The 16,156-nt window shown below is 51.0% G+C and overlaps 1 protein-coding gene across 4 annotated transcripts in view; it reads right to left on the bottom strand.

The window, feature by feature from the left end:
* RHBDL3 (rhomboid like 3) overlaps positions 1-16,156 on the bottom strand; it is a 51,530-nt gene that overhangs the window by 14,031 nt on the left and 21,343 nt on the right. For all 4 annotated transcript variants that reach the window (XM_079799218.1, XM_079799215.1, XM_079799216.1 and 1 more), the window contains 3 exons: positions 13,102-13,250; positions 9,565-9,677; positions 3,596-3,696 (listed from right to left, as the gene is read on the bottom strand). In XM_079799218.1, coding sequence (XP_079655344.1) covers positions 3,596-3,696; positions 9,565-9,677; positions 13,102-13,250 — 363 coding nt within the window. The remainder of the gene's footprint in view (positions 1-3,595; positions 3,697-9,564; positions 9,678-13,101; positions 13,251-16,156) is intronic.

Below are 16,156 nucleotides of genomic sequence, written 5' to 3'. Positions count from 1 at the left end.
CACAAGTGTCAAACATTTCTCTATTATATATCTAGAGCCAAAGGGACACATTTTCTGATTTTCCTTTGTGCAGCTAGAGGCAGAATTTATACAGATAAAATAATGGCCTTGATTGGTGTGGCTCAGTTGGTTGAGGGTCATCCTGTGCACCAGGAGGTCACTGGTTCGATTCCTGATCAGGGCACATGCCCAGGTTTCAGATTCGATATCCAGTCTGGGTGTATACTGGAAGCAATCAATCATGTTTCTCTTTCTCTCTCTCTCCCTCTCCTTTTTTTTTTTTTTAAATTGTATGTGTACACATATATACACACACACACACACACACACACACACACACACACATACAGGACCTTCCAGCTATGTGGTGACTTGCCAGTGGAAAGCATTTTCTCATGACTTTCTCTACCTTGTGAAGAAGGGATTACAGGTAAGAAAAAGAAGGCCCTAAAAAGTTAAGGAACTCACTGCTATTACAACGGCGACGCTCATACTCAAATCCAGATTTTCTGTCCGTCAAGTCCACGCTTTTTCTCCTTTCTGTTCTGACGAGGTGTTTTACTGGGTGTGCACACACAGACCAATCTTCATTTTGGAATTAAAATCAATGGTATATTTATTCGGTTGAACCACAGGAAATTGCCGATGTTTAAGTGCTTCTGACCCACAGAAATGGCAACTTCATATAGTTGGACCCAACGCATCTCTGAAATGCTGGGCACTGAGCTAATTTGGGTACTGGTAGCCTCTGGACGAAAGGAAACCAACCTTTTTAAATGAGAAAATGAGGGTTTTTTTTCGCTGTCAAATAAGCACCACACAGCGTTCTAGGGAGAGGCCACTGCGTGTCATGCCCTGGGGACGGCGAAGCTCCCCGCTGGCCCCGTGTCCTTCTGGAAGGGCAACGGGCTCTGGGCCCCGGCTGCTCATCACGGCCACAGGCACGGGCTCCTTGCCAGAGAGAAGCGTGAACTGGAACAAAACTGCTTTCACGCCTCCCTCCTCAACCTCGCGCCCTAGCCCTCTGGTCTCAGGGTGGTCTGCCCTCACCGTGGGAACTCCCGGGGCATCGGGGCTGTTTCCCAGGCCGTGGGGAAGGGGCAGGGGCCAGGCATCTCTATGAACTCCTGTCTGTTTCTTCTCCCCCGTGTTCTCTTAGTGGTGCTTGTTCATCCCCTTTCACACAGACATATCTTGGGGGGGAAAAGGAGGGGGTGGTTAGCATTTCCTTCCCCGACAGAAGGAATTGGGGCAGGAGGAGGGGGGAGTGGAGGAGGCGGGACTCAGAGGAAAAGCTGTGTCTGGGGAAAGCGGTGGCACTGATACAGCATGGCCCATTTAAGAGGGGCACGCGACGCGGCACCGAGCTCCAGGTTCTTAGCAGGCCAACACGTGCGCGCGCGCGCACACACACACACACACACACACACACTCACACAGGCTTTCCCAAGCCTGCTGTAGTTCTCCAAGTGCTCACTTGCAGTTGCCCAAAATTCAGGCAAGTAGCAAGTAGAGTCAGTGTCGGTCTCTGTGTCTCTCTTCCCCGCTCTCTTCCTTCCTTTCTTTCTCCCTTTCCCACTCTCTCTCCATGTGCAAAGGGGACTTTGGTGAAAAGTCCAGGGATGGTGCTGAGGAGTGGGGCAGGTGAGAGTGGCAATGACAGAGATGAAACGGGAGAGTTGGGGAGCTCCAAAAACGATTGTAACTGAGTATTCACACCTGCCATGTGGTGGAGACGGTGCTGGAGGAGGGGGGCAAGGGCAGGAGGACCCCAAAAAGAGAAGCTATGCCTTTTCTGGACACCGTTCGTTCGTTCATTCATTCTTTCATCCATTCCTCGCTCAGCAAAATTAGTAGCATTATCTACCATGAGTCCAGCTCTGCCCCAGGCCCTGGGGAAACAGATGGGTAAGATTTGGGACCTGCCCGGAGGCTCCCAGGCCAGCAGGGGCATTAGCCAGGCTGGGCCGAGCACTGTCAGTGACGCCTCCTTCAGCCTCCAAACTTCAGACTCCTTCCAAAACAAGGGCGCGTCTGCCTTGACCTCCGCTGAAACTATCACATGGATTCTTATCTCTACCCTGGTGTCTTTAGTGAGGACCAGGGAATTAGGTTAACCCTTATACTGAGCAGTTATTTTCACTTTATCCATTTACTTTTATTTTTTTAAAATATATTTTTATTGATTTCAGAGAGGAAGGGTGAGGGAGAGAGCTAGAAACATCAATGATGAGAGGGAATCACTGACTGGCTGCCTCCTGTATGCCCCCTACTGGGGATCGAGCCCGAAACTCAGGCATGTGCCCTTGCCCAGAATCGAACCTGGGACCCTTCAGTCCGAAGGCCAATGCTCTATCCTCTGAGCCAAACCAGCTAGGGCTCACTTTATTCCATTTATCCCATATCATCCCATTTCACAGATGTAGAAACTGAGGCAGTGAAGTCATATGCCCAAGGTCACTCTTTAGGAAGTGAGTGGCTGAGATTCAGATCTAGGCTGCCTGGCTCCATAGCCCACGCTGTTAACCATTAAACGATATGACAATTCAGGAAAAGGCAAAGCAGAGAGTGAGAAATGGAATGGCAGTGTTCTACCACTGTGACAGGCAGATGGAGAACACACTTGGGTTTTCAAGAGATGTGGTTTCAAGCCCCGATTCTGCCACAGAGCTGACTTTTTTTTGTTTTAATCCTCACCTGAGGATTTTTTTTCTTAAATATATTTTTATTGACTTCAGAGAGGGAGAGGGAGAGGGAGAGAGAGATAGAAAATCAATGATGAGAGAGAATAATTGATTGGCTGCCTCCTGCACACCCCACATTGGGGATTCAGCCTGCAACCTGGGCATGTGCCCTGACTGGGAATTGAAGCATGACCTCCAGGTTCATAGGTCAAGGCTCAACCACTGAGCCACGAGGCCAGGGTGAGGATATTTTTTTCTATTGCTTTTCAGAGAGAGTAAAGGGGAGGGATGAAGCAGGGGGGTGGGGGGGGGGAAGAGAGCGGGAAACATTGATGTGAGAGAGGCACATCGACTGGTTGCCTCCCACTCGCGCTCGACCTGGGGCGGGGAGCGGATCCACAACCAAGGTACATGCCCTTGACTTGGAATTGAACCTGCAACCCTCCGGTGCCCAGACTGATCCTTTAACCACTCAGACACACCAGCCAGGACTCAGAGCCTTCTTTTTAATTTGAGAATTTTGATGTGATGACCTCTAAGGTCCCTTTATTTTTAGCAATCTATGACAAACAATGAATTACAATTAGGATGTGTGCTAGTGGTCAAGAATTTTAACGCTTTTAAAAGTCACCAAGTGGGAAAGAGGCGGAATAGGGAGATGGCCGATTCCTAGGCAAAGCCATAACTGGAGTAGATATGAATCGTATACTGAGGGGCCCCGATTGCAACAGGCCTGCGGAGGGCGAGGAGTGTCTGGGAACTTTGCTACCAGCCAGGTCTGCCTGGCACTTGATGGGTCTGGGCTGAGGTCCGGATGAGGATCCCAAACCCGGCCCCACCCTATTCACACCTGGGCCTGGAGACAGGTAAGGGGAGGCCACAGAAGGCATGCCGGGGCGCGAGGTGCTCACCATCACGATGTTGGCCAGATGGGCAGAGACCAGCGCGTACACCCCTCCAGAGGAGCCCACGACGGGCGCAGTCATGTCAGCCACAGACACCGCCAAGGATCCTGGGGCAGAGAGCGAGAATTCAAGAATGCTGGCGGTGGCTCCTCACCCCCACTTCAGACCCTCAGATGCCTCAGCCTTGGGGGTAAGACCCCAGAGCAAAAGGCTCCTTCTCTCGCTCCCTCGATCCCATGTTGCCTTGCAGCTCCCTAATGATTAATTTAGGGCTGAAAGAACCATTTGATTCCAACTGTTCCTTTTACAGTCAGGGAAACAAAGGCTCAACAAAGGAAAGCGAACATCTGCCTCTCAATCCAACCTCTGCCTTCCAATGTGCCATCTCAGGGTTCTGGAGCAACAACAAAAATTACAGGGGCATTCCGAGCTGGTTTGCTCAGTGGACAGAGCGTCAGCCTGTGGACTGAAGGGCACATGCCCGGGTTGTGGGCCCAATCCCCAGGAGGGGGCGTGCAGGAGGCAGCTGATCAATGATTCTCCCTCTTCATTGATGTTTCTAGCTCTCTCTTCCTCTCCCAAATCAATGAAAATATATTTTTAAAAAATTGCAGAGGTAGTTACTGCAGAAACAGGTACCACCTATGGAGCACCGTGTGTCAAACACCGGCCAAACATTTGACACACGTTCATTATCCCCTTGAGCCCAAAGACAGCCCTTTGAGGAAGGTGCTAGTAGCCTCATGGCTCACCTGGTGGGAAGAACCGGAACCTGCATGTGAGTCCAGGTCTTACCCTTGACAGTGGCCACTCCCCACACTGGTCCAGAAGTTAACCTCTACCCTCTACCATCATTCTCTCTGCTCAATGGCGTCTGTAAACCTGCTTAGGTCACCTCCAACCTCCCTCCACCCGAGGGAAATCACAGAAGGCCAACAAGTTCCCATAGCAAATGGGGCATCTTTGGAGGGAAAAAATGCCCTTGAAAAGCCCCCAGGAAGAGAGAGCCGAGGTCACAGCCTCTGGGGGAAAGCCAGGCATGGACTCTTGGTCTGGGGGATGACTAACTTTTGTCCTGGGAGGAAAGCTGGGAGAGAAGAGCTGGGAAATGTATTGTTCTGGTCTCATTTAAGTGTGATCAATGCTTTGGCTTCGAGGGAAGGACATGGAGACTAAAAATAACTGGGAGGTAGAGCCCAGGGCTCGGAGGATGAGAGGTAGCTGGCCTGGGAAGTGTGCAGAAATCACCACTGGAAAATGCCTGCAGGCTCATGAGCCAATTAGCTGCTGCCAGGGTGGAGAGAGGAGGGACAGGCAGAAGGCCAAATTCTGCAGGTTCCATAGGGATGGAGGGCCTACTACTTAGGAGGTGGCTGAGCCCAGCCGGGAACCGGGAACCGGAGCACCTGACACCCTAGGTGTGGAGCGCCCCTGTAACATCATCCCTTTCTCCCCAGGTACCCGCCCCACCCCTCTCAAGGCTCCCAGGCTCACTGAGATCCTTCAAAGAAGGGATCCCCATGACTGGTTCTTGGTCTCAAGGGGGATGTAATTTCCCAGGAAAACACAAACTATAAACTGAGAACTCCCAAGTCCTTCTGCCCTCCCAGGGCAGCTATAAATCTCTCCTCTCCTCTTTCATGCCTTCCCTCAGGCTTTAATTAGGTATTGATCTATTGTCAGATAACTTTTTTTTTTTTTCCTGTACTGCATAGCCACAGGGTCAAGGATATAGAACAGGGGGGAAAAAATCTCAGGGTGGCAAACAGACAGGCAGCAGGATCTGCATGACAAAGGATTCCCACGCTCTCCTGCCGGGCTGGCTGACAAGGCTGCATTGCAGGGCAGCGAGGGCTGGCTGCCCAAGCCGCCCCGCTCTTCAGCTTGCTCCTCATTAATTACCGCAGGGACAGAGAGAGCCTCCCTGGGCTGGCCTCTTCCCTCAGCACAAGTCCCTACAAACCCGCCCAGCTTCTGCTCCCTCGGCCTCCTCAGTGTGGTCCATCAGGGACAGAGACATCAGCGGGGCCCCCAGGGAGCCCCTCACTGACCTTACCCTCACCCTGCCCGTGGATCAGAGTCCTGACCCCAGGGCCAGGGGTCATCCTGGGATTGTGGAAGGAGCAGGGGATGGGGGTGTGGCTGGCTAACTGTGTGACTTGGACACAGCCCCTGAATTCTTTGGGCTTCGGTTTTCACATCACAAATATTTGTTGAAATGAGGAGGTCTCAGGCTTTCCAACTTTTGAGCAGTGAAACCCTTTTTCAAAGGAAACCTTACCCACATCCTACACCAAGGAGCAGAGCGCAGATGGCAGCTGAATGGGGGTGGGGCCTGGGGAGCAAAGTTTGCCGCCCATGGGAGGGGGCCTTAAAGGTCCCTTTCAGATGAGAAATTCAGTAATTCGAGTCTCAGACCCTGATTCTAGCATATTTTTAAAAATTTGTATTTTTATTGATTTCAGAGAGGGAGGGAGGGAGGGAGGGAGGGGGAGAGAGAGAGAGAGAGAGAGAGAGAGAGAGAGAGAGAGAGAGAAACATCAATGATGAAAGAGAATCACTGATGAGCTGCCCCCCTGCACGTCCCACACTGGGGATCGTGCCCACAACCCGGGCATGTGCCCTGACCAGGAATCAAACCATGACCTCCCGATTCATAGGCTGACGCTCAACCACTGAGCCACACCAACTGGGAGGTTCTAGCATCTTGAAGGTAACAATCTGGATCCACCTACCCTCCCTTTGTGGCACTGACTTCCCTCCAGGGACTGCGATTAGCCCTGGACAAAAAGGACTGGGAGAGACCAAATTCCAACAGGGCATGCATATCAGTACAGTACCAGAGCCATCTCAGGGCAGGAAGCCTGGGCAAGGCAGGATTCCACCAAGGGATAAATGGTTCAATAAGGCCAGTATTAATTCCACGGAGCTCACTGATTCCATGGGGGCACGGGATGGGGAGAGTGTGGCAAGCCACACCTCGGCACAGCAGCAGACCAAAGTCTAGTCGGGGCTGTGAATCCCGCCCCCCCAACCCCCAAATTCTGGGTCCATGCCAGTACACAGATAAGTTGGTGACTTTGCCATAATGCACAGCTTGGATAATATTAGCCAGGAAAATTTAAAGCAGGTGTTCTCCCACTTCTCCCTTGGCCCTGAAAAAATCCAAATAAAAATGGGCAGAACACCTCCCTTTAAATAATGTAACCTTATTTATTTATTTAAAAAAATATATTTTATTGATTTTTTACAGAGAGGAAGAGAGAGGGATAGAGAGTTAGAAACATCGATGAGAGAGAAACATCGATTAGCTGCCTCTTGCACACCTCCTACTGGGGATGTGCCCGCAACCAAGGTACATGCCCTTGACCGGAATCGAACCTGGGACCCTTGAGTCCGCAGGCCGACGCTCTATCCACTGAGCCAAACCGGTTTCGGCATAAATAATGTAACCTTATTTATTTATGTACTCTTTCATTTATTCCGCAAGTATTTGTTGCTTACCATGTGCCAATCCCTGTGCTGGGCTCTGGGGATGCACACGTGATTTTATAATCTATATAATCTATAATAAAAGCTTGGTGGAACATTGGAGATACTAGTTTCTAAAGTGTTTAAAGGCTTGGCCATTTAATTGTTAACCAGAGGGAAATACACATGGGCCTCCAGCACTGGCCGGAAGCACAGGGCAGAGAAGAATCTACCCCAGGTTCTTAGCTGAGCAAATTGCACAAGTGACTCCACGGTTCTGAAGTGCCTGCAGCATGGGGGAGGGGGGGAGACAGGGCCCCCTCTCTGGATGGTTGTGATGGATACAGCTAAGAGCACGTGTGCACCCTTCAGCGCATGCCCGGGGTACCGGACGTGCTCAGCAGAGGTAAGCTCTCCTTGTTACAAACTGTGCCAGCCTTGGATTTGGAATATTTTCATTGGGCAGGAATGAAAGAGCAGGGCCTGACGTCTATGAAGACCTCCCTTGGTTTCTGACCATTAAATGATCTGCACAAAGAATGCCTGCCTTGTGGTTCTTGTAAGATGGCACTGGTTTTGAGCACAGCCTTTGGGGTTAGACCACCTGGGTTGGAGCCCAGCTCCGCCACTTCCTACTGTGTCTTCCTGGGTAAGTCACTTAGGCTTCCTAAGCCTCGGTTTCTGTAACAGGCAAAGAGTCATAGTACCTGCCTCACGGAGTTTTTGTGAGGATTGAATAAAACATGGCCTGCAGGGCAGGCACCTGATTACTGGCTGTCCAGTCAGGGTCTAGCTGTCTGTGAATGGGTCGCCTTTCTGAGCGGAGAGGAAGGGAGGGGTGCGGGCACATCAGTCAACTCAGTCTAGGAGATAAATAGCATGACGTGTTGTGACGAGAGTGCCCTTGAGCCTGAGCGATGACTCACACAGTACAGCACACATCATTGCTTGGTGACAGCCCCACACCCCCGTGTTTAGCTGGCGAGCTCCCCCTCTGTCTGTGCACCGTCCCACTCTGCACGGGCATCGCTGCGAAGATACCTGCACTGTCTCCCCGCTGTGCGTCGTCTGATCTTGGTGGGGCCTGAGTCATTTGGGATCTTATTTCTGTCTTCTGGGTTATTGGCTCTCCCATCTCCTCGACTACTGACTGCGAGTGTCTGAGTGTCTTTCCTGTTCCTCACCATTAACCATCTGGGTCTCTGAGCACTAGGTCTGGAAAGTGTGGCTATAAATCCCCAGATGTCAAGCAACTGGGGGGAGGGGGAGCGCGGGTGCGTGGGTGGCTGAGTGAGTCTAGCACACAGAGATGCTCATTAGACCTTTGCACAAGGATGTGGGAGGTACCGGATTCTGGGACAAGCGGGCGTGGGTGCTGTCCAAGGTACCCACGGCTTTAACCTTAGCCCACAGAGGAGAGAAGGAGCCGGCACTGGACCAACATCCAGGCTGAGGGTTCAGGAACCAGCAGACCGGCCCTGCCTGGCAGGCGTGAGACCCTTCCCCTTTCGATGCCTGAAGCCACTTCAGTTATTCCCGGGGTCCCTGCCTGCCTGTTGTTTACAAGGCTGACGGTGCCCCACTCTCCTGATGACAAGCTTAATGCTCCTCAGGAAGGATTAAGATCTTACTTAAACACACACACAAAGCTCCCTTGGGCTCAGCTGTCAAGGTGAAGAGCTGAGGCAGCAAACCTTGTTATAAAAAATCCGGCAATGAGGTTGGAAACATCATGGGAGAGATTCCTCTGTTCGGAGGCCTGGCTAGTGCAGACTCTTCCTGCACAGCCTGCTCTGCTCTCCCCAGTTCACCCCGGCCCGCCTCACCCCCACTGCGGAGGGAAGGGGGCATTCAGGCTGCCCTGTGCTCAAGGCCATGATCACCTGCCACATGAGCCAAGTCAGCGGGGGCCCGGACTCCTCTGGCTGGGCTGGCACAAATTCTTACACCTTTCAGGCCAGACTCTCTCCTGTCAGTGTCAGTCAATCAAGGGGACAGTGGCCAGCTGGGCAGAGGCAAGATCTCCCTTTGGGGACAGGGATTGGCCTGGCCAGGGAGGCACCTGGCTTCCCCCACCCCTTGATGCCCCTACAGGGATCTCACTGTGTGTGCCCTTGCACAATTTATGTAACACTGTCACTCCATGTGTCACTTCACTCCACCATCCTAACGCCCTGCAGGCAGATCTTATTAGTTCACGCTTAATGCTTAATGGGGCCAGAGAGGTTAAGGAATTTCCCCAAGCTCACACAGCTGCAACTTGGTGTTCCAAATCCTGTGCTCTCCTCTCCTTTGTCATCACATGCCTCCTTCTCTGGGTGGCAGCCCCTTTTCTAGATTCCCCAAGGAGGTGGGGAGAATTGCCTGGAGAAAAAGCCTAACAGTCAGGAGCTTTGGTGATAAGGGTCCTGGGCCCCCTGAAAGCCTGGGCTTGCCTGACCCCATGGGGAGTCCCAGCCACCCCAGGGAGGTTTCTCCTATAGACAGAGGGCCCACCTGCCTACCTGCCACCACACCAGCCACGTAGACCAGCCCAATGCGGGTCGCTCCATGCACCATCTCCAAGGGCACCCCCACCAGGAGCTGCAGCACCACATTGAGGCCCAGGTGTTCTATCCTGTATGGAGAGACCACACTCCGTTCATTAATCCAGTCATCCATTTGTTTATTCGACAAACACTGTGTGCCAAGATGCTGGGGGTTCAGCAGTGAGCAAGACCCTATACCTGCCTTTGAGGAACTCATGGTCTGGGATGGTGGGGGCAGGAGTCACAAAAGAGACAGATCGTCCTGGAAAGAGCGTTCCTTCAACACCTTTCCCGCCACCTGAGACAAGAACACATGCAGGGCCTGGGCGGTAACTGGCAGTGTCTGCACTGGCCACAGTGAGAGGCCGTGGTCACGACCCAGCAACTCCACTGGCTAACACGTGGAAAGCCAAAGCTCAGAGAGGGGCACTGACCAGCTTAGTCACTCAGCTGGTTCGTGGCCAGGCTGGTAGAACAACCCAGATCTCTGATGTGCAGGCCCTGCTCCATTCACCAGGTCCCGAGGGCACGCTGGCTTGCTATTGTATCTGTAAGAGCTACTGATATATATATATATATATTTAATATATTTTATTGATTTTTTACAGAGAGGAAGAGAGAGGGATAGAGAGTTAGAAACATTGATGAGAGAGAAACATCGATCAGCTGCCTCTTGCACACCCCCCACTGGGGATGTGCCCGCAACCAAGGTACATGCCCCTGACCGGAATCGAACCTGGGACCCTTGAGTCCGCAGGCTGACGCTCTATCCACTGAGCCAAACCGGTCTCGGCAAGAGCTACTGATATTTAAAGAGACAGATGTGGCCCGGCCGGCGTGGCTCAGTGGTTGAGCGTTGACCTATGAACCAGGAGGTCACGGTTCAATTTCCGGTCAGGGCACATCCCTGGGTTGCGGGCTCGATCCCCAGTGTGGGGCATGCAGGAGGCAGCTGATCAATGATTCTCTCTCGTCATTGATGTTTCTATCTCTTCCTCTCCCTTCCTCTCTGAAATCAATAAAAATACATTTAAAAAAATAAAGAGAGAGATGTTTTCAAAACAAGTGCAAGTGTTAGAGATGCGTCTCAGAGCTTACTAATTCAGTTGTCACTTAACATCTCACGGGGGAGGCCTCTCCCTCCTGGTGTGCAGGGACCCATTCTACCTGAAACTCTCAGGGTTGGGGTTTCTTGCCCTGAGAATGCCTTCTTTTTTCTGCTATCATGTGACCAGATCTTGTTGCTAAACGGTGTCTAGCTGAGTGCATGTTACTAGAAAATATCGTAACATTACTATTATTACATTGGTGTGTGCTTTCAAGTTTACAAAGCACTTTAACATCCATTATCTCATATAAACTGAGCAGCTGGACAGCTCCCTGGGGAAGCGTAAGTTATAGGGTAACAGAGCATGTAACAAGGGGTCTGGATGCTGGCCTGGCGTGCAGGGCTCGGGTACCTGCTGATCCAGGAGGGTGCCTGTGAGGTAGCACATGACTCAGGTCAGGCTCTGTCCCCAATTCCCACCATCCCTGCAATCTTCTGGCTCCCCACCCCAACACCCCGACTGTGCCAGCCAAAGGATCCTAGATTAGAAATGTCAGAAAAAATTTACTGAAAAGGAGCTGGGTGGTAGCCTCAGACTCACAGGGAGACCTTAGAGGTTTTCTGCTTGCGTCTCCTTGGTTTACTGCCTAGAACTTGAGACTAGAAGAGACTAGGTGAGGTGAAACCAGAGCTCCTGCCTCCCAATCCAACCTCTTTCTTCTCAACCACAGTGATTTCTTTTTTAAAAAGTGAAGAGAGGAAGGGAGAGGGAGAGAGAGAGAGAAACATCAATGATGACAGAGTCATTGATCAGCTGCCTCCTGCATGCCCCACACTGGGGATCAAGCCTGCAACCCGGGCATGTGCCCTGACCAAGAATCAAACAGTGACCTCCTGGTTCACAGGTCAACGCTCAACCACTGAGCCATGCCAGCCAGGCTCAACCACAGTGACTTCTGAATTCACTGGCCTAGAGCGTGTCCCTGAGTAATGCGTCACCCTGCGGGCTTTCCCTAGATGCTGGCCAGCTCTTCCTATCTCCTGTCTACTGTGGCACCAGCCAGGAGCCCCTCCCTCAAGGTCACAGACATGGAGAATCCTCCCAGGGCTCTTCCTGACAGGCGTAGCTCCAGGAGAAGCAGCGGCCAGAGAAAGACTCGAGGCCACCCCTGTGCTCTGGCCACTCCGGCCTTTCAGCTCTGGGAGGCAAAGAACGGACAAGGAGGCCTTAGAGATATTGTCCGTTCTCCCTCCTTACCTCACGGATCAGGGAAGGCCAGAGGGCAGTGCTGCAAATAAGGCAGACAGTCTCAACCCACGTGCACCCACGGGCGTGGGCAGCCTGGCCAGGGAAGTCCCTGCTTCCTGTTGCCTCCTAATCTTGACTCACGAGAAGACTGATACATGACACGCCTCCCTCCCTCTGCTCCTAAGCCCTGTGAGATCAAAGCCTGGGACAGCAGGCAAAGCAAACAGCCCGTGGCACAGTCCCCTCTGGCTCAGCGTGGAGGCGTCCATCAGAGCCATCAGAATGGCTCCTCACCCAAGCCCTCCCCAGCAGGTGCATCCAATTAGGGGTGTGTGTTTGTGCCATTTAGAGGCTCAGCAGGAAGAGAAGCTCACAGCGGGGCTCCCTCTTGGCCACTGTGGGTCTTTCTGCCAAGGCCCGAGAATGATGGAGCCTCCGGGGGCCAGAGTGATCCTCTTCCCATGTCCCACCCCAGGGACAGGCACCCCTCAGGGCTGCCCCAGACTAACAGTGAGCCCCTTTGCTTCTCTCCCTGGGGAGGCTGTAGAAGACACCACAGAGGTCGGGGGTCCGGGGACTCCGCTTTTCCAACTCAGCACTTCTGCTACGTAGAAATGGTCTCCAGCCAAGACAGTGCTTTTCAAGGGAATTGGACCTGGGTAGTCACCTGGCCTGATCCTGGGTAAGAGGCACCAGTGAGAACTGACTGCACTCCAGCCCTAAACGAGGCCACAAGGCCCTGTAAACAGAACAGTAAGTATTGCCAGATTCCTCAAGAAGACCCTCACCATGTAGGGAGAGCACTTGGGGAAGAAGGCAGCTTCAAGAAATCTGTCCTTTATTTCACTGATGGGGGCACTCACACACAACACAGTTTATGGACAAGGAACTTGGTAGCTGACCATATTTCCCTCTTTGCTTTGGCCACTAGGAAGCTCAGAAGTTAATAACCTACCTTTAGCAAGTACATAGACTCACATGCTATGGATGTTTGTGCTGATTTCACTGTGGGATGTGAGCATTTTACTCCCTGCATTTTCCCTTTCCCAAACACTCCCAATAACTCATATATTTTCGTACTAGATGAGTTTCAAGAAGTCACCTCAAATCCTGTGTCCAGGGAGACAAACTAAAAAATATATTTCAATCCAGGCTATCGGGGCTACTTATTTTTCCATAGGGACTCTTGATAGAGGGGAAGAAGACAGGTACTCACCCCGCGTGCATGAAGATGTACGTCAGGTAGCGCCACGCCTGTGCTCGGAGCTGTGGGTGGTACACCAGTGCGTTCTGCAGGTACCGTGGATGGGTCACCTGCAGCACAAACTGATCCAGCGACACTCCATTGTAGAGGAAAAAGGCCACCTGGGTGAAAGCACAGGACGGAGGGGGTCCATTACTAAGTACAAAACTGCCAGGAACCCCTTGTGCTAACACTCAGATCGCTGGAAGTTGTCGTCTTTCCTTCTCAGAGAATGCGGGACTCCCCCGCGGCCAGCGCTCAGCCTCATCTTCAACCATCTCTACCCCACTTCTGTTGGATTATTTTGCGTTAGCTATTCACAGCATGGTCACATGATCTCTGCCCACACTTCCTTGGGGCTAAGCAGGAAGGGTTTGGAGGATTTTAAACTTTAACCCCAATAATAAAAAACATATCCATTTGGGGGATAAGGCAATGCCACATAAGTTGATTTAAAAAAACAAACACACACAATCTCTGGTAAAATACATAGAAATACAGTTATCATCTAAATCAGTGTTAAGTGTGCAACTCAGTGGCATGAAGTTCATTTAAATTGTTAGGCAACCGTCACCACCACAGAAGTCTTTTCACCTTGCAAAACTGAAACTCGGTAGCCATGCAGCGTTAGCTTCTCATTCTCCTTTCCCCATCTCTGGCAACCACCATTCCACTTTCTGTCTCTATGACTTTGGCTACTCTGGGTAACTCGACTTCTGCTTATTTCACTTTGTATAATGTCACCAAGGTTCATCCATGTTGTTGATTAGGCCAAAATGTCCTTCCTTTTCTAAGGATGAGTAACATTCCCATTGTATGTATAAGCCACGTTTTGTTTATCATTCATCTGTTGATGAACATTTGGGTTGCTTCACTACTGTGAATAATGCTGTTATGAACATGGGTGTACAACTATCTCCTTGAGTCTCTGCTTTCAATTTATTTTGGGTATATACACAGAAGTGGAATTGCTGGATCATGTGGTAATTCTACGTTTAATTTTCTGAGTAATCGCCATACTGTTTCCCATAGCGGCTGCACCATTTTATACTCCCACCAACAGGGCACAAGGGTCCCAATTTCTCTGCATCCTCACCACCACCCCGCATAAGCAGACTATGCAAATGACTAAAGCACACTAATTTAAGCCCTAAAAGGGTAAACTACTTTTTTCTGGAACTCTTTCTAAAATGCATCATTCATGTCCCTATGTTCTTAATCAGGTATGTGCATAATCTCTTAAGGATGCCTCAGGTACTGAGCTGGGCACCGGGAGGGATGTCTTCTCCAGCAATTGATGGGGCTTCCCTCCTACAACTAAATGGCCCCAAATTCTTGTGTTTGAGACTCAGGTCTAGCCCTAGCCGGTTTGGCTCAGTGGATAGAGTGTCAGCCTGCAGACCAAAGGGTCCTGGGTTTGATTCCTCCCTGGCCCAGGCCCTGGTCGGGGCTCATGCAAGGAGGCAACCAATCGATGTCTCTCACATCGATGCTTCTCTCTGTCTTTCCCTCCCTCTTCCACTCTCCCTAAAAATCGATGGAAAAATATCCTTAGGCGAGGATTAACAAAAAACAAATGAACAAAAAACCCCCCTCAGATTTACTTTTAAATTGATTTCGGAGAAAGAAAGGGAGAGGGAGAGAGGAATAGAAACATCAATGATCAGCTGCCTCCTGCACACCCCTTACTGGGGATTGAGCCCACAACCTGGGCATGCGTCCTTGACCAGAATTGAACCTGGGACCCTTCAGTCCCCAGGCCGACACTCTATCTATCCACTGAGCCAAACCAGCCAGGTCAGGTTCTTACTTTTTATTGCTGGTTAATAGTGGGTCCCTTCTATTTTCTCTGTTATGGAATCAGAAAACTGGGTATCTAGAACTGTATTTAAAACAAAAAGCCTTGGGCTTTTGTACAAGGACTTTGAAACAGTTATTTCAACATTTTCTTCTAGGATGGTGGTTTGAGTTTACATAGCTGAGGCTTATGGAAATTTGAAACCAATCTGGACACAAAATCTGGCTTCTCTGGATAACCTTGGACAAATGATTTGAATTTTCTTGTTCTCGATGTCCTGACCTGGAAATGGGGATATGAATGCCTACACTTCCAGGGTAGTGATGAGATAAAATACAGGAGGCCCCGCTGGGTGCCCGGCATGCGATTCGGGAAGGCAGCTGTAATTAGCGTCGGGTTAGGGCTTCCTGGGTGGAGCCTGGACTGGCTCAGGCCCGCCAGCAGCTGGACTCCCCTGGGCTCTCTGGGGAGCCGTTCTGTCCACCTAACAGGATGCGGGTGGCCTGGCAACAAATACAGCTTCCAAGGCAGCTCGTTATTATTGGTCCTCAAATAGAAGTTAATAAATAGACCAACACCGTAAGCATTTGGAGAAGGAGTCCAAGAATATCTCAGAAAAATCGCAATTTCAACGTGAACTTGGAAGAAGCCTTGGGCCTGCAGACCAGCTATTCTCATTTAGGAAAAAGAGAAGAATGCCATGAAGCTTAACGATCCTGCCTGCCGTCTGATTAGGAACTTTGCAAGAACATATGCAGGGGTGGTAATTAGGCCCGTGGCTCTGGAAGAGAAACCAGTGAAGATTATAAAACGCCGAAGGGGAGCCGAGCATCCATTTAGGGGTGGAGGGGCCCACGGGTTCTTAGGCGGAACAGCCCACAGAATTCAGAGTTCCTCACGCATGGGCCCTGATTCAGAAAGGGGTACCTTTGGATTCTGTTGATATCGAAGCAGGAGACTCTTAGAATAACAATGGGTCTGGCTGATTCCCTAAGGGGAGAATGTTCTTTCAAAATGTGTTAAGTCCACATTTACCTGTTCAGAAACACTCCCTCCCATATGTATTTGTGGGAGGCTTTTGTGTTCCATTCTCTGGCTAAAGGGGGGGGGGGGGGCTATGGGAGAAGGAGGGCAGGCCTGCTTATTCCTGCTTCCCAGGCGGAGGATGGAGTCCCCGGGGGGCAAATGACCTGTCCACATTACTCACTCAGGGAGGAACTAAAATAAATT

Source organism: Cnephaeus nilssonii, assembly GCF_951640355.1.
Source record: "Cnephaeus nilssonii genome assembly, chromosome: 19".
Classification (NCBI taxonomy): Eukaryota; Metazoa; Chordata; class Mammalia; order Chiroptera; family Vespertilionidae; genus Cnephaeus; species Cnephaeus nilssonii.
The sequence above is the reverse complement of the archived record's forward strand: the minus strand, read 5'-3'. Positions and strand labels throughout refer to the sequence as shown.